This window comes from Sorex fumeus, unplaced genomic scaffold, assembly GCF_029834395.1.
Source record: "Sorex fumeus unplaced genomic scaffold, SorFum_2.1 ptg000075l, whole genome shotgun sequence".
Lineage (NCBI taxonomy): Eukaryota > Metazoa > Chordata > Mammalia > Eulipotyphla > Soricidae > Sorex > Sorex fumeus.
In genome coordinates, this window is record NW_026606132.1 from 14,125,935 (window position 1) to 14,151,595 (window position 25,661).

Here is a 25,661-nt window from a genome sequence, read left to right on the forward strand (position 1 = left end):
AATTCTCCTCATCTCTTCCCAGCTTCAGTCCTTGTGAGTCACTAATGATATGCCTGTTTCTCTTCCTTCCCTCCAAGGGGGGGAAGTGCCCCCAAAAGACCCAAATTATCTCTCTTCATAGTTCTGGCCAGATAATTTCTTAGTTTTGAAGACCTTAGAGCCCTCTCCGAGTTGATATTAGTGGTTATTTCCTGTGCTTTTCTCCACAAGTCTCTTTGGCATGGGGTTGTAGAAAGAGAACTAGGCGGACCGGATCTGGCTGATTTGTAAAAGTTCAATGCATAATCATTACCCCGTGGAAGATCTGAACTCCCGGGTCCTCATGTCCAGGCCATTCTAGCCCATTACATGCAGTAACTGTCCCAGGATGAGTGCTCCAGGAAGTAGAACCCATTTCTTTTTGTCTATGAGTGTGACATGGAGAATGGGGTTAGATATTCATTTCTACCCCAAGTGAGTTTACTTTCACCTTCAACTGTGAATGGAGAGTGGCCCAAAATCTACCTCTGCCATTTTCTATTTCTTCATTTTATCTGCCAGACGTTTATAGAAAAGTCAGTCAACCCTTTCAGACACTGAAGAGAAAAGGAGAGGGTCAGTGTTTAGCCTCAAGGGATTTGTCCTCTAGTGGGGAATTCATGCTCTAGGGGTTCCAATTCCTTCTTACCGCCTTCTTTCTTGGGATTCTCTGTCACCATTGGTCCCTGCTTTCTCTCCTGACTTGGGTCTCCACCATGTTTCTCGGCTGCTTGTCTCTCATTTCATAAATTCTCATTCAATTTTCCTGTGAAAGGGTGAAATGGAGTTTCAAAAATACCTCACTTTTTTTTGAGAGCTTGTTTAACACAGTAACAACAAAGTCTCCAATGGAGACGTTACTGGGCCCCCTCGAGCAAATCGATGATCAACGGGAGGGCCTTTACCTTTACCTTTACCTTTTTTTGAGAGTTCACTCATGCCATCATAGCAGAGACTGATTTATGATCAAAGACAGAATACATTGGGCAACGTAAAGAGTATGTTCAGGGGACTGGAATGATGTTACAGCTGTCAGAGCACATGAGTGTCAGGAGCCCAACTGGCATTTGATTCCCCTTACCTCATGCTCCCAAACATCCTCAGGTGCAGTCCTGGAGACACTCAGCACAACTGGACTAGCCCAGGTACCCATAGCATTGCAGGAACCTGAGCAACATTGCACTGTCCATCCCTGGCACTGAGCCATTAGCAATCAAGAATCGCCGGTGGGGGAGGGGGGACCCAAGAGCAATCGCTCCACCCCCCAAAAAGGAAAAAGAAAAATCATTACAAATGGAGAATTTCAAGTAGATGCATGGTGCAGACATTTCTCAATGTTGAATTTTAATTCTCCCTTCCTTGGAGCATGCACACTCAGTGGAGTGCTTGTTGGGCACTGAGTACTGCACACTGCCATTGATGGCGAACCTGATCCATCCGCAGGGCTGGGTCTGGGAGTCCAGCTGATCAAAGAAGTAGAGACATAGGGGACCCTCATATGCTTTGTGCTCCCTTCTCTCACACGGACCCTGCTCTTTTCTCTTGCCACCACACTGCACACTCTTAGGGAGGTTTTCGCAGAAAGCACAACAAAGCTGGCAAGATGCCCAAGGACCTTGCTGAATCCTGCAAATGCGTGAGCAGTTACATTTACAGAGCCACAGGATTTTCTTTGTCCTTGACTCTTGTAATTAGACATGTAGGTATGTTAAGTTAAAGGCTGAGTGTACCAAGAAGTGTAACATTTTATGATATTCACTGTTTGGACTCATGGGGGAGGTGGGAAGACAAACCTGGCAGTGGTCAGGGCTTACTTCTGGGTTTGTGCTCAGGGATCATTCCTGGAGGTGTTCAGGGGAACATATGTGGTGACAGAGATTGACCTCAGGTTTGTCACATGTGCTATTGCTCCAACCCATATGCCTTCTTTTTTTTCTTTTTTAGATGCACTTTTTTTCTTTTGCTTTTTGGGTCACATCTGGCAAAGTAAAGGGGTTAATCCTGGCTCTGCACTCAGGAATTACTCCTGACGGTGCTCAGGGGACCATATGGGATTCTGGGAATCGATCCCGGGTTGGCTGAGTGCAAGGCAAATTCCCTACCCGCTGTGCTAACTCTTCAGCCCCAGATGCAGTTTTTATTAGGGGTTTTTCACCAGGTTGTGGGGTTCCCATAATCTACTGGAGTGCTTGCCGAGTGCCACACTCCTCTAACTATGGTGCTTGCTCACATTCTGGTTGTAGTACTCACTGGGGGTTTCCTTCCTGGTCACAGTGTTCACACATCTCTGGCTTTGGTGCTGGAATACTCTGACTAAGGTACGAACAAAAGTCGTTTTTGGTGCCAGACATCTCAGATAGCAGAGCTGCCAGCGTCATGTTCGAAGCATGCAGCAGCCCTGGGCATCAGACTCATGCTCTCCCGCTTAAAGCAGCACGAAACCACAGACATAGTCACTGAGTCATCTCCTGGGCAACACTTTTACCTTTGTTAGTTTTATGTTTGTTGGTTTGGAAGCCACACTGGGCAACGTTCAGGAGTTACTCCTGGCTCTGCACTCAGGAATCACTCCTAGTAGTGCTGGGGACCAAATGGGATGCCGGGGATCAAACCCAGGTCAGTTGCATGGAAGACAAGTCCCCTACCCAGTGTATTGTCTCTGTGGCTCCACGCTTTTACGTTTTAATTGAAGATCACTGCCCTGGGATTTTTGTCACTCATCAAACATTTTTGGAGCTTCTCCTCTGGACCAGGCGGTTTTCTAGGGATTAAAGGTATATCAAACTAAGTAAGCAAAGTCTCTGCCCACATGTAACGATGTTCTGGTTCTTTTGCTACTTAACTGAGTCAAGGGGGACAAAATAACAGAATCAGGAGGTTTATTAATAATAAGTTGGAAGGAGAGGGACTCACATCCTAAAGAACCATCTTTTTTCACAGTTGCAAGCAGAAATTCATTCAGGAAAAGAGGAGAGAAGCATATTTTTGCATGAGTCATCTTGCTCTATGTTAGGGTCAGGACGGATGTAAATTTGTTTTTCGTGTCAAATCCTGATGCAGGCTCGATGTTTCTGCTTTGTAAACCTAAAGGTCTATTTTAACTAAAGATTCTGCCTTTGTGCTGTGTTCTTTGCACAGGCTTTTTGGTGAAAGGAGAAGATGAAGAAAAACAGAAGTTTTTCACATTTTAGCTCGGTCAGCCCATGCTTACTCAATCACCCTTGCCCAGAGGAGTTGCTCTTAATTATGACTCTTTAACTCCTTTTATGCTGGTTTCCTTTGTAGACTCGCAGACTCGCATTTTAAAGTGGAAGCCAGCTAATGAAGAAAATACTACATGACAGGGGAGCTGTGACTATGATCTATGTCATGGAGAGAAATGAAGCCAGGTATTGGAGTTACAGATTACTGGCAGAGTCCTGGGCTCAAGGAGGTAGGCAGGAGCTAACCATGGGAGACGTTAGACATGTAAGATGGGTACAGAGTGCAAATATCCCAAAGCTCACTGGTGCATGTGAGACTCAGCGAAAGACACTCTAAAATTTCACCAAGACTTTATTTCTGCTGTGAGATAAACTCTGGGAGGAGTTTGATTCCTAGAACGAAGACTCCCAGGGGTTGTTCTAAAAGATTCCCATGCTTGCCTGTGCAGAATCCCTGTACTGTCACAAGAGTGAAAGCTTAGCATTGAGAACCCCAGCACCAGAAGTGGAAAGCAGAAGTGTCAAATGCTGAGGGCAGGCTGTTCTCTTAAGGTGTGTCAAAAGTAATTAAACTTGGGGGTTAAAGAGCAGAGCCCAGATTCAAAAAAAATACAGTAGAAATGGCATTTGCACTTGTATGTTTCACTGTATCACTGTCATCCTGTTGTTCATCGATTTCCTCGAGCAGGCACCAGTAACGTCTCCTTCATCCTAGCCCTGAGATTTTAGAAAGTGCCACATTCGAGGCTCTTTCAGGGTCAGGAGAATGAGACTCATTGTTACGGGTTTTTGGCATATTGAATACCCACGGGGAGTTTGCCAGACTCTGCCGTGTGGGTAGGATACTTTCTGTAGCCTGCCAGGTTCTCCAGATTAAGAACTATAGTTTTATCGTTTTATGGGTTTAATAGTCTCTGGGTCTTGGCCGTTGATGGGATTACACAGTGCTGGGGGCAGTTGGTGGGTGTAACGCCTACATACTGGAAGATGGGGGGGATCTGGGTGGAGGAGGCCCAGTCCCGATCCAAGCAGGCTTGGAGATCTAAGACCCGGGTCCCTCACATCTGGGTTCCTCTGCTGGTTCCTTCATGCATGAAGCTCATCCGAATCAGTTATATGTTTATTGCAGCACTATTTACAATAGCCAGAACCTGAAAAAAACTCCGAGTACCCTAGAACATATGACTGGTTAAAGAAACTTTAGCACGTACACACAATGGAATACTATGCAATTGTTATAAAAGATGAAATCATGAAATATACAATATAAGTGGATCAACATGAAGTGTATAATGCTACATGAAATGAGTCAGAGAGAGAGGGACAGACATAGAATGACTGCACTCATTTGTGGAACATAAAGTAACAGAATGGGAGACTAACACCCAAGAATAATAGACGTAAGGACCAGGAAGATAGCTCCAAGGCTTGGAAGCCAGCCTCACAGGCTAGGGGAAAAGGCAGCTGGGATAGAGAAGAGACCACTGAGTGAATGATGCTTGGAGGGCTAGCTCAGGATGGGAGATGCGTGCTGAAAGTAGACTATGGACCAAACATGATGGCCACTTACTACCTGTATTGCAAACCATAACACCCAAAAGGAGAGAGAGAGATGAAAAGGGAATGTGCCTGACACAGAGGCAGAGGGGTGGGGGGAGGGAAGAGGGGCTGACAGGAGCGATACTGGGAACATTCCTGGTGGAGAATAGGCAGTGGTAGAGGGCTGGGTCATCGTGTGACTGACAAGAAATCACGAAAGTTTGTAAGTCTGTAACTGTAGCTCGCGGTGATTCGTTTAAAAATATTTTTAAAAAAAATGGAAAAAAAAGAGCCAAGGAAATAAGCTAGCCCCAAGCTGTGAGAACCCACTCGATTCTCATCAACTCCCCGAACATTCCAAGTCAAAAGGGAAAACAAAAAACCCAAGTGTTTCTCACTGACCCAAGGTCACTCTTATGAGAATGCAAATTAAAAGTTTGCAAATGACTAGAGGACCCTTTTGGAGAACTCTGTTGCCAGTGTTGGGAAAGTTTGCTCACAAATAACCGAGGTCTACTAAAAAAGAGGTTTTATTTTTCCATGAAACAGACGCCTCTCCTGCCCTCCCCCCTACGCCAAGGGCCTTCCAGGACTTAAAGAATGTGCAAGTCCCACAGGGCTGAGAGAAGGGCTAAGTGTTCTCTTGGTGAGTGCGATTTACACAAGCTAGGAACTGTGTTCACAAAAAATAGGCAACTGTATCCTCCCTGCCACAGACGCTGCACTAACGCTGTGAATCGGGGGAGCAGAAGGGTGCCTGAGCTCTGACGGCGGTTTCCGGCGGTCGCTTGGGAACGGCTCAGGGGGGAGGCCCACTTCCCTGGAGCTGGCAGCAGCGGATCGGCGGGGCTCTCGGCCCACAGGCCTGGGGCCCGCCCGCCCCCGAGGCGGCCTCCCGAAAGTGCCGGCCAAGGCCCTGGCCACGCCTTCCGGGCCCCCGGCCCCTGGGCCCCGCCCCTGGCCCCGCCTTCCAGGCGCCCGGCACCCCGGCCCCGCCCCCGTGCGGCGCCCTGCTTTCCTGTGGCTCCGCCCATTACGTCAAGCCACGCCCCCGCGCGGCGTCCGGCATTCCCTTCGGTACCGCCTATGCATGCCGGCTCCGCCCCCGCGCGGAGTCCTGCTTCCCTTCGGCCCCGCCCATTACGTCAGGCCCCGCCCCCGCGTGGTATCCGGGCTTCCCTTCGGTACCGCCTATGCAGCCCGGCTCCGCCCCCGCGCGGAGTCCGGCTTCCCTTCGGCCCCGCCCCCGCAGGGGGTCGCGCCGGCGCACGGGCCGCCTCGGGGGCCGGTCGGCGGGGAGGGGGGCGGAGCCTGCGCCGCCGCCGCCGCCGCGACCCCAGCGCGCAGGGCCTGGGCGCCTCAGTCCCCCGCGCACCACCGCAGCCTGCCGGGTGCCGCCGCCCCCGCTTATCGCCATGGTGGACGAGCTGGTGCTGCTGCTGCACGCGCTGCTGATGCGCCACCGCGCCCTGAGCATCGAGAACGGCCGCCTCATGGAGCAGCTGCGGCTGCTGGTGTGCGAGCGGGCCAGCCTGCTGCGCCAGGTACGTCCGCCCAGCTGCCCCGTACCCTTCCCGGAGACGTTCCGCGGCGAGAGCGCGCGCCTGCCCGAGTTCATCGTGCAGACGTCCTCGTACATGCTCGTCAACGAGAACCGCTTCTGCAACGACGCCATGAAGGTGGCCTTCCTCATCAGCCTGCTGGGCGGCGAGGCCGAGGAATGGGTCATCCCCTACATCGAGACCGACAGCCCCATCCTCGGCGACTACCGGGCCTTCCTCGACGAGATGAAGCAGTGCTTCGGCTGGGATGACGACGAGGACAGCACCGACGAGGAAGACGACTACTAGGCCCCGCGGCCTCGATTTGGGGCGGGGTGGGGGGGGAGGGCCCCGCACCCGCCGCCGCCGCCGCCCCCCTCCGCCCCGCCCCGCGCTGCGGTGCTCCCCGCACCCCGCACCCCAGCCCCACCCGCAGCCGCCCCCCACCCCGTAGTGCTTGCCTTTGTTCCCGGAATAGACCCCCCCCCCCCACTGGTGCCCGCTGCCGGGGCCGGCTGGGCCTTCGGCTCTCCACGTCGTCACCCGTCGGGCCCGCCCCCGGGGCGCGCCCCCTCCCCCCTGCCGCTTTGGGACGCTGTCTGGGGCCCCCCACCCTGGCTCCAGGACCGGCTCCTGTTACAAACTGGTCCGACTTCGCACCACCGCCGCCTCGCCATCTGCCAGGCCTCCATCCACACCAGATTCCCTCCTGTGACTCCGCCTCGTCACCACCACCACCCCCTCCTCCAGACCACCGCCACATTCCAGCGACCCACCTCAAAGACGCCTGCCTGGGCTCTACCTCCCGGACTTTGATTTGGACACATCAGCGCCCCCTCCACCCCCTTCCCATCCTCTCGCCAGAACAGTCCTTGGCCTGTTTAGTTCCATGATGCTCGTGGGGGTGGGGGTGGGGGTCCTCCCCTGCCTCCCCCCACCCCACCCTTTGCAGCCGCGACCTAGTGTGCCTGGCAGCCAAATTGTCGACGTTTCTTTTCGCCTATGCAGCAGTTTGGCACAGCTGTCATTTTCCTTTACAAAATTGCAGCGGTCCCACATGTGTGTGCATTTGGACAGAAATTCCAAAAAAAAAAACAGACACCGCCGGGCACTTAGCCTAGCTCCCCAGTACTGCCTGGAGAAAGCATTTTCATGTTTACTTTCAATAAATATCAAGCACTATTGAAAAAATGGAGAGAAGTGTCTTTTCGTGGTTCGGTGCGATCACTGGCTTCTTCCTCTGTCACTCTGATTCTCATGCCCCTGAGACTAGAGTCTTCAGTTCCAGTGTACCCCACCCCCACCCCCACCCCTTGTCCTCCTGGCCAGGGGGGGGGGGCAGAGGACAGTGATATCAGGAATTTGAGCAGAATTCCCATGCCCTGCTCAGCAAGGCATTTCTTAAAGCCTTGGTGAAAGGAGTGTCTGTTGGGACCTGGGAGGAGAGGGGGGGTGGAGAACAGGTGGTTCCCCAGACCAGAACACTTGAGAGTGAAAGGGGACACTTCCTAGCTAGACTGGGGTGACAGGCATAAGCCTCCACATGCAATGTTCCTGTCTTACTGATCCCTGGTTCCCATCAACACGGCGCGCGCGGTGGGGGTGGGGGAGGGCTCCTTAGGTCTGGGGGAAGCAGTTAAGTTCACGCGTGGATTAACAACAGTTGTGAGGTCTAGAGTGATAGCACAGTGGGTAGGGCATTTGCCTTGCACACGGCCAACCCGGTTTCAGTTCCCAGCGTCCCATATGGTCTCCTGAGAACCGTCAGGAGTCATTCCTGAGTGCAGAGCCAGGAATAAACCCTGTGCATTGCTGGCTGTGACCCAAAATGCAAAAAATAAAAAATACACACAAAACCCAACATAATTGTTTGAGTGCCACATTCAGGTGAGTGTGCTATAACCTTAAGTCCCAGATCCTGGGCAGGTGTACACTATCATACAGCCCTGTTAATACATTTCACCCTCCTGGACAGACCTCCCTAGAATCCTCACCTGTACTTGTGCTTCCGATTCTCTCCTGTAGAGAGTGGCAAGATGTGCAGCTAGATCCCCGGGGATACCTGGTGTTAGTGGGGGTATCTGTGGGCACAGGTGCTGAGAAGAATATATGTAGCTTTGTGAGGCCATTATCCTCAGGGGGAAATGACCTTGATCTAGCTGACACTGTGGGTCCAGTGTAGGGCTGGCCTAAAAAATTGTTTTCAAATTAAATTTTGTTTTGTATGCTTATTTACTTATGCACAAGAGCTGCTTAAACTTTTCCACTCAGGACCCTGTTTGCCTGAGAAATCATGGTGTAACTCTGGGTATTATAAAATAGGTATACAAATCAAATGTTTACTGATCATCATGTATTTTTAAACAATTGTAAAAGATTTTTCACAATCCACACATTGAATTATGTAACCTCCTGGAGACGGGTCTTGGGATGGGGGAAAGGGGGTCCACACCTGGCTGGGTTTAAGGCTTACTCCTGTCGCTGTGCTCATGCACCACTACCAGCGGGACTTGGGGGGTCCCCACATGGGGTTCAGGGAATTGAACTCCGGTTGGTCACATGCAAGGCAAGCCCTCTACCCACTGTAACATCTCTCCAGCTCCTGAGTGATGGGGGAGGGTGAGACCCCCCAGTTTAAGAAGCAAAGATTGAGATCTTTAATATGGAGAAGTGTAGGGTGTTGTTAGGGACCACTGCCAGCCTGAGAGTTTGAGGAGGATTTGAGAGGTTCAGACTTTTCATTTGTGTTTGCTTAAATGTCATTGTACCTTGGCTGAAGCCAGTCTTATGTTAAGTCCTGTAATTAGATGCGTTTCAATAGGCTTAAAGACCTCAGAAACTGGATATCTTGTTTATATTGCTGACCTCACATTGTGGAATGCCTAAAGTACTGCTAGCCTCCTGGTGGGGAATCCATGAGGTCATATCCAAGGTATTTAGAATGGGCCCAAGGTGGATGCTTGTTCAATTTGGGATGTACTCCCAGCTCTGAGAAGCAGTCTCCTTGTGGAAGCAGGTTTCTTGCTATGAGAGTAGCTTTGTAGGATACTTCCAAAGTTAACCGGAGCAGAGCAGACTCAGAGTGCAAAATGTTAGGATAATCCTTTTCTTTGGGGCAGCCTGTGTGAAGTCAGTTGTTAGTGAACAAGCAAAGGGAGTGCAGGGCTGGAGCCTATTTCTCGGGAGCTTGTTTCTAGAGAGTTCGTTTCTGAGAGCACAGGGCTGGGGGGAATATAACTTATGAAAAGCGTTGGGGGCTGGGTAAAATGAGACCTGGGCTTCTTCAGAGAGTCACTCCTTCTAAACTTGAATGAAGATGACTGGTTGTTTCAGAATATTATTCATTTGCATTTGTCTCCTCAGAAAAGCAAAAATCACAAGAGTGACACCAACTTTGAAAGGTAGTGTATGGATGAGGCGAAATAACCACAGCTTCTTTCTGACCAGAAAAGATGTCAAACTGGGTGGCTGGGTTGAAAGGTTGAATACGAGTTGAAAGTCAAGCAAAGGAGGGGGTGAGACTCAAACCTCCCAGGTCTGGGAAAATACTGGATATTATCCGTGATTTAGGTATATAGAGAGTAACTAGAGATCATGTTGGTGAATGAAGCGTGCTCCTAGATCTTAATGTAAAGTTTTTTTTTCTTTTGTTGTACATTGGCCAGGACTGATGCCCAGGAAGAGAATCTGGACCATAAATCATTTGGTCTGAAAATGATTGGAAGATCTTTTGGGAGTGGAAGTTGCATACCTAAGCAGGTGAGGTATAATCCCTATCACCAAACTGGAGTATGTTCTGTGGGGAAGAACGGACTGATTAGTGGGTATGCCAGATCAAATATCTGAGTATTTGCCAAAGAAGTTAGCAAAAGATCTTGAGATTTGAAAGGCACATGTTCTGCCCTGGCATGCATGTATGTACGTAAATTGTGTATGTGCATGTCTGTGTGTCTGTGTGTGAGAGAGAGGAGAGACGTGTGATTTTCATATATTGCAGAAGAACAAGTTATGCTGTGAGATGCAGAAAAGAATATTGTAAAAGAACTCATAAAAAAGATCAAAAGAGAAGTAGATAAGCACTTTATCTACTTAAAGATAAAAATGCCAGTTAGATATGAACTATTAAGCAGGTGGAATGCTGAAACAACAAATGTCAACTTCAGAGTCTTGAATTCCCATCTTAAGCACACTGATCTTGAAGTGATTAATAAAATTATATTATCAGTAGAATAAAGTTATTCTGAAGGTCACATTGTGTAGTGATTTCAAGTCTACCAATATATCGTTGGTGTTCTCTAATAATTTGAATAGGTAAGCATTACCAAGAATTAATTCTGTGTTGCCACTGTTTTGTGGGTAATATATCAAGCATACCATGCACATTTATATTTGGGTATTTGCTGTTTTCTGTTATTAGAACTGAAAGCCTCAGCAACTTGAAAGTAGGAAGATTAGAGAAGTAGTGTTGAAATTATTAAGCTATAGATTTTTTTTAAAACATGAAATTTAATTTTTTCCTAGGCTAACAAAGCAATTAAATGAATATCAATTCAAGGTCCTGTACATGTTTTCCTCAATGATTAGGGTGTGAACAATTCTGTGAAGTATATTTATTATTTGCTTCGAAGTGTGAATTTTTCTAACGTAGTGTTAAAAATATCTGGTTGATTACTAATTAGTTCGAGTACATTGACTGTATTTAAATCCACTTAATTCTAAAGGTAGTTACAGTGAATCGTTACCTGTATGGGGGCCTTTAACAGTGCTGATAAACCTCTACCATTTATGAAAATATCTGATGCTCTCCCTTGCCCTTTTTTTTTCTTCCTAGCTACTAGGACTTCTTCCTTTATTTTCTAACGTTGTACTGTTCAGAGAATTTTATTTTTTGCAGTGCAGTTAGTCTGGGATTGAATCTTGTTCCATAAAGTAATGATAAAGGGCATAGCAGGGTTCCCCTTAAATTTTTTTAGGCACGATGATTTCCAGTACTCTTTCTACTCTTACTAATGGAGTTTCAGACATACAGTGTTGCAACTCCATCACCCATGTCATTGTCCCTCCACTGACATCACAAGCTACCCTCCCACTGCCCACCTATCCCCATAGCAAGCTCATTAAAAATTAATTATTCTGGTTTGGGTGACATGCCTACAGTAGTGCTGACACATGGTTTTGATGTACACAGACACCTCTCCACCAGCAAAGTGTCCAAGACCATTATCCTCATCTTACCTTCAGGCTGCCTTATAATTCCCCTCCCACTAGCCCCATCCCTTATCTCAATTCTGTGATAAAGGGTTATAACAAGAACTTTTAATGTAGCAGAAGCCCTGTTTTGGATGAGTTGGAAGAGGTGGTAATAAGATGCTGCAAAGAGCATTGAGAACAGTCAGATACAGTTTCTATACTTCCCTTTATTCTGCCAGGAGTATCTGACTTATGTTCAATGGCAAGTTTAATTTTCTAGTGCTAATATCAATAATGTTTACATAATTTCTACCACCACCTTCTCCAGATGACAAATTATATCATCAACAAAATTGCAGTAACACAATTCTTATGTTTTAGTCAAAGTCCTTATGCAATCAGTTTGATTGAATTGGCCAGGTAGGTCAGAGCCAACCATTCAGCTTAATATTTTTTAAATGAAACGATATTCCCTCATTATTTAAAAAAACCTGTCAGCGTTTTTTTTGTTTGTTTAATTTAAAATTTTTAGTTGTAAAACAAATAATACCAGTAAAAAACATAAAGGGAGTCATATTTTACTGGTAACATTTAAACTTTTCTGTACAAAAACTCACTGTCATATGAGACTTTTAGAATCTTTCTTTTGAATGTGCAGCATTGAAATGTTAATATATGCATAACTAAAGAGAATGGGATAATTAACTCATAGAGATTTATTTTCTTTTCTTCTTTTTTTTTTTCTTTTTTCCCTGCTAGAGGTCCAACCTGTCTCACACATTAGCCCAACTTCTTTTCCATGGAACAATCCCCAAGCCATGTCTCATCTCCAAATTCAGAACTTACTAGCATTTTTTGCTTCACTTCTTTCGTTCTTTTAATTTATATGGTTTACTTAAAATTAAATCCAAGATACTGAATCAATTCTACTCAATACCAGTGTGCTTTGCCAACAGATAAGACAAAACCAGATCATATTTATTGATCACATGTTCTAAAATGATTCCTTAAAATTGAATCTTTAATATATATTCAAATATCCTCAGTGCTTTAAAAGGGTTTGGTTTAAATAGCTTTCAAAAATTCTTGACACATTGCATTCTTGATATATCTCTAATGTTCTTTCAAGTAATATTTCCCCACTACCCTTTTCTGGCCTGGCAATTTATTTGTTGAGAAAACCAGATCTTGTGTTTCATGGATTTTCCTGTACTCTGGGTTTGTTTTCTTCTTTTCACATCCTTATTCAATTTTCTTTGGGGTTGTTGATGTTCCTCCATTTGTAAGAAATTATTTGTTAGAAATATGTAATGCATATTGCTAATATTTGTGTCCCATTTGTCATTTGCCTTTTCATTTCCTTTATGAAATTTTGAGCTGTTATGAAAATGTCCAACATTTCCATTTTCCCACTATCTACTTCACATTTCTATACTTCTCAATTTATTTGCTCATATTCTTCTCTTTAGTAAATGCCTCTATTATTTTACAGGTATGAATAATTTATTTTGAATCACAGCCTTGGAAGTCGAGGAGCCCAACTTTGTAAGTTAGAATGTTTCTGTTATCATTGTTGTTCTAATAGCCACATATTTTCCTGTGACCATAATCCTAATATTGATTTTAATGGATCATATTAATGAATTGAAAAATTATTATCTTGTTTTTTTTTTCACTCCACCTTTTTGAGTTAACTAGATTTTATTTCCTTTTTGGAGTCACTTTTAAAAAAAAAACATTAAAAGCTCTGAAGGAAACTGTAAGCTCTGTGTTGCTGAAGGTGAATAGCAGTTTTGTTCTGGGTAAAGTTCACGAGCTACAGTTTATTTTATTTCTTTGCTGTACTGTATTTTAGTACTGGATATTATTTCACAGAAGTCTGAGAACACCCTAATATTTTCCACTCATGCTTGCTTTTTGATATTTGTATTGAGTTTTCAGAGTTGATTATTTTGTATTTTGAACAGGGCACACCTATGATTCATTCAGTCTGTGATTTTGTTTTGTGGAAACTGCCATAGTTATTTGCTGTGGACATAGGAAGTCTAATTCATTTATGTGAAGTCCTTATACATGCATATATAATATGCTGAATATAGTTACCTCTGACCTATATTTTCAAAGTTCTCCTACTTTTAAAAAGTTCTCTTTCATTTATTTTACTTCCTTTAATCAGCCCCATCTCTACACCCTTTACCATGTGTTCAGGAATATCTACCATTCTTGTTATTGCTCTCTATTTGACTTCATTTCTGTGATAATGCTATTTGTTCTTCCACGTCTGCCTGGGTGCTGCCTGCTCATGTTCTAAATTCAGTTGACCCCTGCATCTCACGTCAGAATCTGAATCTCATATTCCAAATTTGTATCGCCATGGCTCCTCTATAATGTTTTTATACATTGATGGTGATATGATCTGACGCATAGCGATGTAAGTCACATATATTTCCTGGAAATATTTTTTTAGGAAATGTCATTTGCCACTTTGTTCTCTGTTACTGACCCCCTTTGAAGGGTTCCTAGGATAGATTCAGAATCTTGTCTACTCCCTTAATAACGCTGCTCTTCCTAAGGGGGTAGTTATAAGTCGACCTTCACTATTTCTTTCCGTCCAGTACCAGCATTTTCTATGCGAATATAACTCAATGTTGCTGACATTGTGTCTTGCACAAGACATTGCTGACTTGCGCATTGCATAATTCTTGTTTTCCAGAGATGAGAAAAATTTTGCCCTCATTTCATTTTTGACATTTAAATTTTTAGCACTTAGTACATTTAACTGATGCACCTAAATTATTTTTAATATTGCGTCCAAAGAGAACTTTTTTTTATTTCTTCCCCTTGCTGGTTAGTGTGTCTGGTTTCTTACTACATGAGATAATCTGTGTTTCTTAGATATGTAGCCCTAAATTCAGAGAGAATTTTAAAAAGACTCAGACTTGAGGTCAATAAGATCAAAGGTAAGTAGTGAAATATTAATGACTTAGAATACTTTTACCGTAGTGTTAAGTTTTACTTTTAACTTCTACACAGTCCTAAACTTATCCCTAGCACAAAACTTCAACCTAGGGCCCAGAGAAATAATACAGCTGGTAGGGCATTTCCCTTTACATGGCAAAACTGGGTTCAACCCCCAGCTCTCAATATGTTCTCAAGCCCACCAAGAATGTATCACAGAGCACAGAGCACAAGTAAGCCAAAGTAAACCCTGAGCACTACAGAGTATGCCTCCAAACCCAAAACAAAACCTAATCTTAACCCTAACCCTATATTAAACCTAATCCTACCCTTTGCCTAAAACTCCCTATTAAATTAAATTTATTAATCACATATATAAATAAGTGTAGCACTGTAGCACTCTCCTCCCATTGTTCCTTGATTTGTTCGAGCGGGCACCAGTAATGTCTCCATTGTGAGACTTGTTGTTACTGTTTTTTTGGCATATCAAATACGTCATGGGTAGCTTGCCAGGCTTTGCTGTGCGGGCGGAATACTCTTGGTAGCTTGCCAGGCTCTCTGAGAGGGGCAGAGAAATCGAACCCATGTAGGCCGCATGTAAGGCAAACGCTCTACCCGCTATGCTATCCTCTGGACCATTCAAAAGAATTACAACTGTTAATATCCATTAATGTTCTTCCAGTAAGAAATTTATATCGAGAATTTTGCTTTCTCTGTAGGCTCAACATTCTGATAAGAAAACTTTGTTTAAACCTAGTGTAACAAGTTTCAAAAACACCTAGACCTTTTAAATTGCTGAACTGCATATCACTCTGACCTCTCTTTATGATCTTGCTTGCCCAGGCTTTAACACTTGAGTGTTCCACACAGACAGACAGACAGACAATGAACTGACTTAGAACACCACACATACACACATGTGTGTGTGTGTGTGTATATATATATATATATATATATATATAATTTGTAACTGTAAGCATATCCAATTTTTGGAGAAGAGGAATTGCCTATATAGGAGATCTGATTTATACAAGTGAGGAGAAGAGGAATAAATTGGTGATCAATTGGAATAAAAAGTGGAGAGGGTGAAATTAACATCAGAAAACGGAACTTAGAAGACATAGACAAACATGTATGGAAAAGCTCAGTTTGTTGTTAGTTGAAAACATATTGTCTCTTGTATAAAGTTTGAGTTTGAAGAGAATGTATGTGTGGCCAGAAACTGTTTGACCCCTATCTTAGCTTTGCTGTGACATTTTCTCTCCAAACTTGACAGTTTAAGCGACTTCTCTGATTCTAAATTTACAAAATCTATATCATGGTAATATTCATGTCTTGGGATTAATGTAAAATAAACTTCCTAGTATTTGATAGTCAATGAATGATAACACTGATCTTCTTTTCTTCAGTAGATACTATTTGTTCAAATCGTATTGGCAGATTGCTGCAGTAGATTTGTATGTTTTGGTAGGAAGACACTGATGGAAGGTGGGATTGGGGTGGGGTGGAATGTCATTAGAAGAGCTGCACATTTAAAAATAAACATAGGGCTGGAGAGATTGCGCAGATCTTGCCTTGCATGCAGCCAACCCCTGTTAGATCCAGAGCACTTCATATGATCTTGTGAACAGTGCCAAAGTGATCCCGGAACAAAGAGCCAGGAGTAATCCCTGAGCACAGTCGATATGACCTGCCTCCACACTTTTTAAAAAATGTAAAAAATAATAATAAAATAAACCAAGTAATACCCAAGGGACATTCACAAGAATGAATTTTAAGAATTAATTAACAAGTGAATAGTATTTAACACATTCAAAAGTCACCTTTCCATTTAATTTTTCTTATTGGGACTATGCCAGCCTATTGAAGAGACATTTTTCTTTAAGTTTTGCAAAATGAAATATTAAGACCTACAGACAGAAATTTTAAAGCCTAGGTCAGGAAACCCCATCCCAATCGGTGCCCTCATGATTTCACATTGTATTTGAGCTTTACATACATAACTTATACAATGTTCAAATTATTTCTGAAAATGACTAATCAACCTTTTATTTCCTTGTTTATAATCAAAAGCATTTGCATCAACAGTGCACCTCACAGGTCATCTCTCATTTATCACCTCAGAGCCCTTAGACTGGCCAATTGCCAGCCACCAGCCCCACTGATTCTAAACTGCCGTAATTGGGGTGACAGTTTACAAAAAAAGTGGGGAGTGTCGTTTGACTTGCATGCTGCAGATCCTGGTTGATCTCCGGCATCATGTGGTCTCCCAAGCACTGACCAGAAGTAATTCCTAAATGCAGAACCAGGAATAACCCTTGAACATTGCCAGGTGTGACCCCCAAACCCAAAATAAACAGCTGTAATTCTAGTCCATTTGCACATACACTGGAGTATTTGCAGGAAAAAGTATGAAATTTTAGAAGATCATGGGATTACTTTTTCTAACCTATTTTCACTGAGCTTTAATTCATAGTACATAAAATTAACCCATTATGTGTACTTCTCAGTATTTATAGAATATTCACAAAGTTGTATATTCATCACCACTAATTCCAGAAACTTTTCTTCATTTTGCAATGAATCTCTACTTACTAGCGTTTACTCTTTATTGTTCCATTTCCCTCCACTCTCTCCATTCCTGGAAATCACTAATCTGTATCGCTACAGATCAATTATGTTGAGCAATTCACAGAAAGAGACTCGTACAATATTTATGGTTTTCATGATAATATCCTATCATTAGTAAAATATTTCCAAGGTTCAGCAATGCTGTAACATTTATTAGTATCTCATTCCTTTCTATGGCTGAATAATATCCTCCTGAATATTATACAGTATTTTATTTATTCATTCATCATTGATGAACATTTGGGTTGTGTCCAGTATCAGGGACATTATAAAAGTTGCTTCTATGAAAGTGTATATATAAGGTTTTGACTTAGTGACCATTTTCAATCCTTGGATTTATTTTTAGGAGTACAATATCTGTTATATGTGATTCTTTGTTTAACATTGGGAGAAACTGCTAGGCAGTTTTCCAAAGTGTCTGTATCATTTTACATTCCCACTAGTATTATATGAATGTTACAGTTTCTCCACATTCTCAGCAACACCTGTTATTGTCAATTTTTTTAAATTGTATTCATCCCACTGTCACAGGAAAGGCAGTGTAGAAAACTGCTAAAAGAAAGAAGAATGTGTCGAAAGCAAAGGGGGCATTGGGACTCCAACCAAGTCAGCTTCGTGGTTAGTAGCTTCCAGATAAGATGGGCTTTGTTAAACCAGTTCCGACTGGTTTGGGATCGGGCATGCTCAAAGTACAAAACCCTACCGCTATTTCACTTTTATCCTTACTAGGCCCCTAATGGTAGGGCCTTGCACGTGGCCGACCTGGTCGACCTGGGTTCAATTCCTCCACCCCTCTCGGAGAGCCCGGCAAGCTACCGAGAGTATCGCGCCCTCACGGCAAAGCCTGGCAAGCTCCCCGTTGTGTATTCGATATGCCAAACACAGTAACAACAACTCTCACAATGGAGATGTTCCTGGGCCCGCTCAAGCAAATTCATGAGCAATGGGAGGAGAGTGCTACAGGCCCCCAATATATATTCACCTATATGCCCCCTAGCTGTACCGTTAGATGCTAATGAGGCATGCCAGGTATGAGGAAGCATATAGTCCATGTATACACCAAAACTCAAGCACCATTCTAATCATGCTACTCATGCCCAACTCCTATGCACCTTCACCTCCCTTAGTTCAGTCCTTAAAGACCCTTGCCCAAGATCTGGCAGACTCTCTTGAGAGCACCCTGACTCTCATCTTCAGTGTATACTACCTCTTTAATAAATATCTGCTACTATATTTTTTGTCCTTTATTTTTTTTCTAACAAAGACAAAGAACTTGCTTCTGCTGGAAGACACTTTCACATCAATTTGGACTCAAAGGTGCTAAATCTCATTGCAGTCTTAGTCCATGGCTCCCCTGAGAATTACAGGGGTTAATTCCCTGTTCAAACAGGTCAAATGATGTAGGTGTATTTGATGATTTCCTTAGGGCCGAGTTCAACAATAAGTCACCTGGATCTCCCTTATTCCGTAGTCTTCTCTCCAAGAACACTTGGCAAGAATTGGTATATTATTTAAATTCTGATTTGCTATACTCTAATAATTACTGATAGTAAGGAGTCTGTCTTCTGTTTATTGGTCATATTTTTTGAGAAATACCCAATTTTTTCCATTTAGGTTATTTTTTGTTGTTACTTAACAATAAAATATATACTATATACAAGTATAAATTATTATTAGATATATGCTTTACTAATACTTTCTCCAATTTGATAATTGTACTGTCAATATCTTGATAGCGTTGTTTTGATGCATGGAATGTTTACTTTTCATGACGTTCATTTTATCTCTTTTCTCTTTGGTGATATGTGATTTCAAAATAATATTTAAGAGACCATTTCTTAACCCAGGAGCACAATGACCTATGTTTTCCTGATCTTTTCTAGTTATAAGTTTAGTGTGCAAGGGTCTTTAAGGACTGAACTAAGGGAGGTGAAGGTGCATAGGAGTTGGGCTTTTCTAGTTATAAGTTTTCATTTTCATTTCTAGTGTGCTTTTCTAGTTATAAGTTTTCATTTTCATTTCTTTCTTTTTGGTTTTTGATTTACTTTGAGAAGTGTTTTTGTATGGTCTAGAGTAGTGGTGTGCCTTCTTTTGCATGTGGCTATCTAGTTATCCAGAACCATTTCTTGAAAATATTATTAATATACCCTTCCCTGAATGGTCTTGTTGCTCTTATAAGCATTTAATTTGATCGTAGATGTATGCATTACTGGAATCTCAATGTTTTAATGTTGTTATATTTGTCTGTCTTTATGCCAATATCAACATGTATCTATTATACTAACTCCATACTAAGTTTTTATTTTGGGGCAAGGGGTTGTGTCACACCTGGCAGTACTCAGAGGTTACTTGATGCCCATGTTTAGGAATTACTTCCAGAGTGCTTGACAGAGAGTGTAGTACCAGGGATCGAACCCAGTACTCTAGCACACAAAACATGTGAGATAGTTTTATGGAACTATCTCACAGGATTTTTAATAAATTTTGAAATTGAGTTCTCTGACTTCATTTTTTCCAAGTTTGTTTATATACCCAATTGATACTTTAAATGTATATGATTATTAGAATCACATTCTCAATTTCTTTAGAAAAAATCCCTGCTAGGAGTTATATTAAACCTGTAGATCAATTTTGGGAGTGTTGCTCTCTTAACAATTTTAAGTCTTCCAATGAATGATACTGAGTTATCTTTAAAGTTAGGTCATTGGTGATTTATTATTTTTTATCATACCTCTTCTACCTATTTTATTAAATTTCTTAGTTTTAAAGTTTTCTCTATTGTTCTAAATTAAAATTTTGACAGTTCTTTATAAGTTTGTTGTTAGTATATCAAACTACACTTCATATTTTTTGTCTACTTGTTTTTGAGCAAATGCCAGGAAGAGTGCTCAGGGCTAACTCTTGAAGATGCTAAGGGAAACATCTGTGGTGCAGGGATAAAACCTTGGGTTAACTACATGTGAGGCAAGCTCCTTATCTGGTGTACTATTTATCTAACCCCGACACTTGGTTTTGTATAATACTCCTGTACTCTGCAACTTTAATGAACTTGTTTATTGCTTATTAGTTTTAATTTTCTTGTGGATTGCTTAGGATTCTCTATATGTTAGATTATGTTTTCTACAAATTTAATTTCACTTCTTTGATTCAAATATGAGTGCCTCATTTTTTATTCTTGCTTAATTTGTATTGACTAGAACTTTCAGTACAGTGTTGAAAAGAGATGCATGAGCATACATCATTTTCTTGTCCTTCTCCTATGGGCAAAGAAAGCGTGTTGTCTATTAATATTAAGTATAAGATTAACTGTTGAGTTTTAATGGACTCCTTTATGAAATTGAGAAATGTAACTACTAATTCTGATTTGTTGGATGTTTTTATCACAAAAAGATGTTGGTTTTTGTCAAGTATTCTTCCGGTCTCTTTTGAGATCTTCATATGGGTTCAGTTTCCTCTTGTATTAATATATGTGGTGTTACAATGACTTTTTATTTTCTATCAACCTTACCTTTTACAAATAAACAACACTTGTTCATATGAAATTTTTTTGTATGTTGCTAGATTTGTTTCTGCTAGCCCTTTGTTGAGTGTTTTCGTCTATATTGGATCAGAATTCTTTCCTGAGCTACTCAGTGCTCAGGATTCTTTCTTGGCGGTGCTTGGGGGACCAGGAAGTTGGGAATGGAGCCTTGGCTTCCTGCATACTCTGCACTTAAGCTACCTCTCCAGCACAGCAGAAAATCTCAATTATAAGAACTTCAGAGGAATCTGTTTTAGTACCTGGTGGTGCTAATTTCTCCTTTCTTGAATGTGGGGAGAGTGGTTGAGGCACACCCAGCAATGTTCAGGAGCTGTATCTGTCTCTGAGCTCAGGAATGATTCTGCTCATACTTGGGGGACTATACGCATGTAAGAACTTATCCCCTGTCCTATATCTCTTGGACCCATTAACCATCCTTTATCATACTGATTTCTCAGAGGGTTCCATGTTTATTTTTGCATATTAAGTTCAGAATCTGTATGTCTATCTTCATAAAATAGCATTTTTGTGTGTCATCCTTGAGCAGGGGCCATGCTAATCTCTGTATTGTTCCAATTTTGGTATATGTGCTGCTAAAGAGACAGAGAGAGAAGAAATGTCCCTGCCATAGAGGCAGGCGGGGGGTGGGGTGGGGAGTGGTGGAAAGGAACCTAGGGACACTGGTGTTGAAAATGTACACTGGTTGAGGAATGGGTGTTGTTATACTATGACTGAAATCCAGTCATGATTGGCCTTATAAGGGTCTATCTCACAGCGATTCAATAAAAAATTAAAATAGCTTATTATATTTGAGAAGATAAAATTAAATTAAGGTTTTTATTTATAAGAAAAAATGCTTTTTCAACAGCGCAAATTTATTTTTAACCATTTTAGTGTTTTTTTAAAAAATGTTTTGGGGCCACACCTGGCAGTGCTCAGGGTTTAGTCCTGGTTATGCTCTCAGGGGTCATTCTTGGCAGCACTCAGAGCACCAGAAGGTTGCTAGAAATTGAACTTGGTTTAGTTGCATCGACCCTCTTTTTTATTATTTTTTAAATTTTTATTAGTGAAACACCATGAGGTACAGTTGTAGATTTACAATTTTTTGTGTTTGGGTATCGATTATACAATGATCAAACACCCATCCCTCCACCAGTGCCCATTTTCCACCACCATGGATAATATCCCTCCCACCCCCATCCCCTCCATCCTACCCTGCCTCTGAGGCAGGGCATTCCCTTTTGTTCTCTCTCTTCTTTTGGGTGTGTGGTCTGCAAAAGAGGCATTGAGTGGCAAACATGTTCAGTCCATAGTCTACTTTCGACATGCATCTCCCCTCCTGGGAGGATCCTCCAAACACCCTTTATTTGGTGCTCCCTTCTCTATCTGAGCTGCCCTTTCCTCTAGAATGCCCGACTGGCCACTAAGCTATGGAGTAATCCTCCTGGTGCTGATCTCAGCTATTCTTGGGTATTAATCTCATATTTTGTTACTTTATATCCCCCAGATGAATGCAATCTTTCTATGTCTATCCCTCTCTTTCTGACTCATTTCACTTAGCATGATACTTTCCATGTTGTACCACTTGTATGTAAATTTCATGACTTCTTCTTTTCTAACCCTCTTTTTTAAAGGGATCTTAAAAATATCATTTTAATACCACACAGTAGCATCTGATTTTTCTTTTGAAATGTGTCTTTCACACGTCCAAACTGGGTCTGAACTCCAATAGTAGTTATGCTATTATTCTTGTGACCTCATTTTATGTCAAATCCAAAATCTTTATTTTGGTAGTTCTTTTGTGTATTTCTCTTATGTATTGTCATTTTATATGCAAACATGTCCTTTTATCCAGTTCTCATGCCTCTAATCATTTTCTTTGCCATAATATCTACATGTAAAATTATAGGCACTATATACAGAATTCTTCCCAAATTTTTCTCTTCTTATTGACTATGTTCTTTATGGTTTCTAACAAACATATTTGGCATTGTGCATTATATTATTTTATGATGTTCAGTTTGGCATGACCAGTTTTCAGCTTTTATGGGATAAACTTATGTTTCCCTTAGATTTTTTTAAATGCTAGATAAAAAATAAAGGTAAAGGCCCTCCCGTTGATCGTCGATTTGCTCAAGCGGGCCCAGTAACGTCTCCATTGGAGACTTTGTTGTTACTGTGTTTGGCATATCGAGTACATCAAGGGGAGCTTGCCAGGCTCTGCTGTCCCAACATTAAAACAGATCTAAACATTGACGTAAATACCAACATATTTTTATACTTATTGTTTAATTGGTATCTACTTGCTAATACAATTAATAATTGTTCATTGTTATTTATAAGATTATCCTCTGTACTTTTTCAGTTTGTGCTTTTATCAGGCGTAAGTTTTCTTTGTACTCTATTCTGAAATAACTGAAGCATCAGGGAGATAAAGAGTATGTTGCTTCAATTTTAAAATAATCTGTGAACCAAATTGACACTGCAAGGTTAGTACAGTTCTTGATAAGGGCTGAAGCGATAGTAGTACAACGGGTAGGAAACTTGCCTTTTACATGCCCAAACTGGGTCTGAGCATCAGCACACAATATAGCCTCCCGAGCTTGCCAAGAGTGATCCATGAACCAGAGTCAGGAGTAAGCTCTGAGCACTGTCACTTGTGACCCCCCCAAACAAAAACAAAAACAAAAACCTTAAATTCCCTGGTAAAAATTGATACATGGTATTTATTATGAACAACTTTGTTTATCTGAATAAAAAATAAACACTAAAGTACTTTGTTTAGAAAGTAACACTTTTTATAAGTTTAGTAATAGTTCATTTGTGTTATATTTGATAATATTTAGTAATTAATAGCTAACAGAGATTTAATAAATAATTTAAATCATTTAGGATTTATTTTTGAATCATTTATTGATATAATTTAAACAGGCCTTTGGCATACATAGTTGTTGTTTGGAGAATATGCTTTTATATGTAGTAGACCATTAGTTTCCTCAACTAATGGAGAGATTAGATTAACCCTAACATGTTGAATAGTAACCAAAGCAAATACAATTTTATATATCACCAGGAACAGATTCAATGTTATGGCATATACTCATTTTCTATGTTTTATTGAAATTTTGGAAGTATACATTGTGTATAAACTCATAACTCTTAAGTTTGACTACTTATATCAAAACAACTAGGTATCAGAAAATATAGGGGTGAAATAATATAACAGTGTGTGCTCAATATAATGTATAGTTTATCAATAAATACATGATATTTTGGTATTAGAAGCACTTTCATTTATCTTCACATATATTTGTACATAGAGATCTAGCGGGCTAGTTATCATCTTTATTTTATCTAGTTATAGGAAAATCTGAACTACTTGGCAAGGAAAATGTTTTTCCTATGGCTAAGCAATCTGGCCTCTTTCCCTTCACCTTTCCTCTCTGAATTCATCTTTCCTTTCTAGACCCCATTGTCAGCCACAGCTCCACTGACACTGTCATTTCATGACTGCCAAAACTTGTGTCCCACGAGGTCATCCATGTTTTATTTCTCTGGCACAAGTAAGTTTTCCCACTTCACTTTACCTAGCCTATTCCTAGAGTTCCCTTACCTGGCCAATGTTCTTCCTTCCTAAGCAACACCAATGTTTTTTTTAAATTCATCCATTTTTATTGAATCACCGGGAGATACACAGTTACAAAGCTCTTCATGATTTGGTTGCAGTCATGCAATGTTCAAACACCCATCCCCATCTCTCCACGAGTGTATATTTCCCACCACCAGTGTCCCTAGTTTTCCACTTGCCACCCCCCACCCACTAAGTTTGTCATTTTTCTTCTCTCTGTATCTATCTCTGTCTGTCTCTGTCTACCTGTCTCTATGTCTCTGTCTCTCCCTCTCTCTCTTTTGGGCATTATGGTATGCAATACAGATACTGAGAGGTTATCAAGTTTGTTCCTTTACCTACTTTCAGCACATAGTTCTTATCCAGACAAGTAACATCAGTTTACCACAGAATAAACTCTCCATGGTACTGTGCTTCTCTTGTGGAATATATTTTACTATTGATTGGCAAATATTCTTTTTAGTGTCTTCAATGAGAAGAAAATGTCTTGAAGGTGAGGGCCCTTGCTGTATCCTAATTACGTAGAATAATATTCAGTGCCCAGTAGGCACTGGCAAATATTTGTTGTATAAGTGGATGGATGAATGTCTAAATAAATGGTTTTCAACAAGTATTAAGAAAGGGTTTGCTTCATGAGATAATCAGAGTCTGGGGGTGGGGGGCGAGGAGGTGGAATCAGAAAAAGCCAGAACTCATTGCCTTAATAAATATGCAAGAAAAGAGACTGACAGGAGCATCCCCTAAGAAAAAAAAGTGAGCCTATCTGTGAAAGAAAGATGACATACAGCTCTCTTTATAAAGTGTTCTCAGCACTTTATGAGTCATTATCATTTCCTTATTTAATTTACCAGAGAAAAGTAGTAAGCAAGGACAGCTGAGAGTAGAAATCGCTCTGAGATTTACCAGTGGTGCACACAGCTTTTGCTTTCCATATCATTTTATTGTTGATGATAATATTAAATTCTCATATGCTCTGCTGGAGACATAAGTGCATTTGAAAAAATGTCGTTGTCATTGAAAATGCTAGATTCATGCTGATGCCCTTGGGAAACTGGGAAATGCCATTGATTTAAGTGTGAGGTTAAAGGACGGTTTTGAAGAAAGGAAGCAAGAAAGATAATGGGTTTTTAAAAATGTCAACATAAGAGCAATGTCCATATTGCATGCACTAGTTAGTTGACTGTTGTGAAGTTATTTTTCGTCTTTCATTCTTTCATGTCCTTTTCTTTTTTCTATACTTCCCTGTTCTTTTAACTTAGCAGTCAACCATAGAGCTGTTCAAACACTTTCTGGGAGGTCATTCATTCTCTCTATCTTTAGGTCTAAAAATGTCTAAAAGACAACAAAAATATTCCTGGATTCGACAGTTCACTCTGTATGGAGTTTGGTGTAATTGTTTGTGGGATGGAACAAAGTAACATGAGGGACATTTT

General features: G+C 41.6%; 1 protein-coding gene and 1 pseudogene across 1 annotated transcript; one reads left to right on the forward strand and one right to left on the reverse strand.

The window, feature by feature from the left end:
• The first annotated feature begins 6,126 nt into the window (after positions 1 to 6,126).
• LDOC1 (LDOC1 regulator of NFKB signaling) lies at positions 6,127 to 6,650 on the forward strand. Its single transcript, XM_056130288.1, has one exon. It carries the CDS (start codon positions 6,176 to 6,178, stop codon positions 6,608 to 6,610), a length of 435 nt encoding a protein of 144 aa, XP_055986263.1. The 5' UTR covers positions 6,127 to 6,175; the 3' UTR covers positions 6,611 to 6,650.
• A 14,462-nt stretch (positions 6,651 to 21,112) lies between these two features.
• LOC130038495 (uncharacterized) lies at positions 21,113 to 21,203 on the reverse strand (annotated as a pseudogene).
• Positions 21,204 to 25,661: the final 4,458 nt, after the last annotated feature.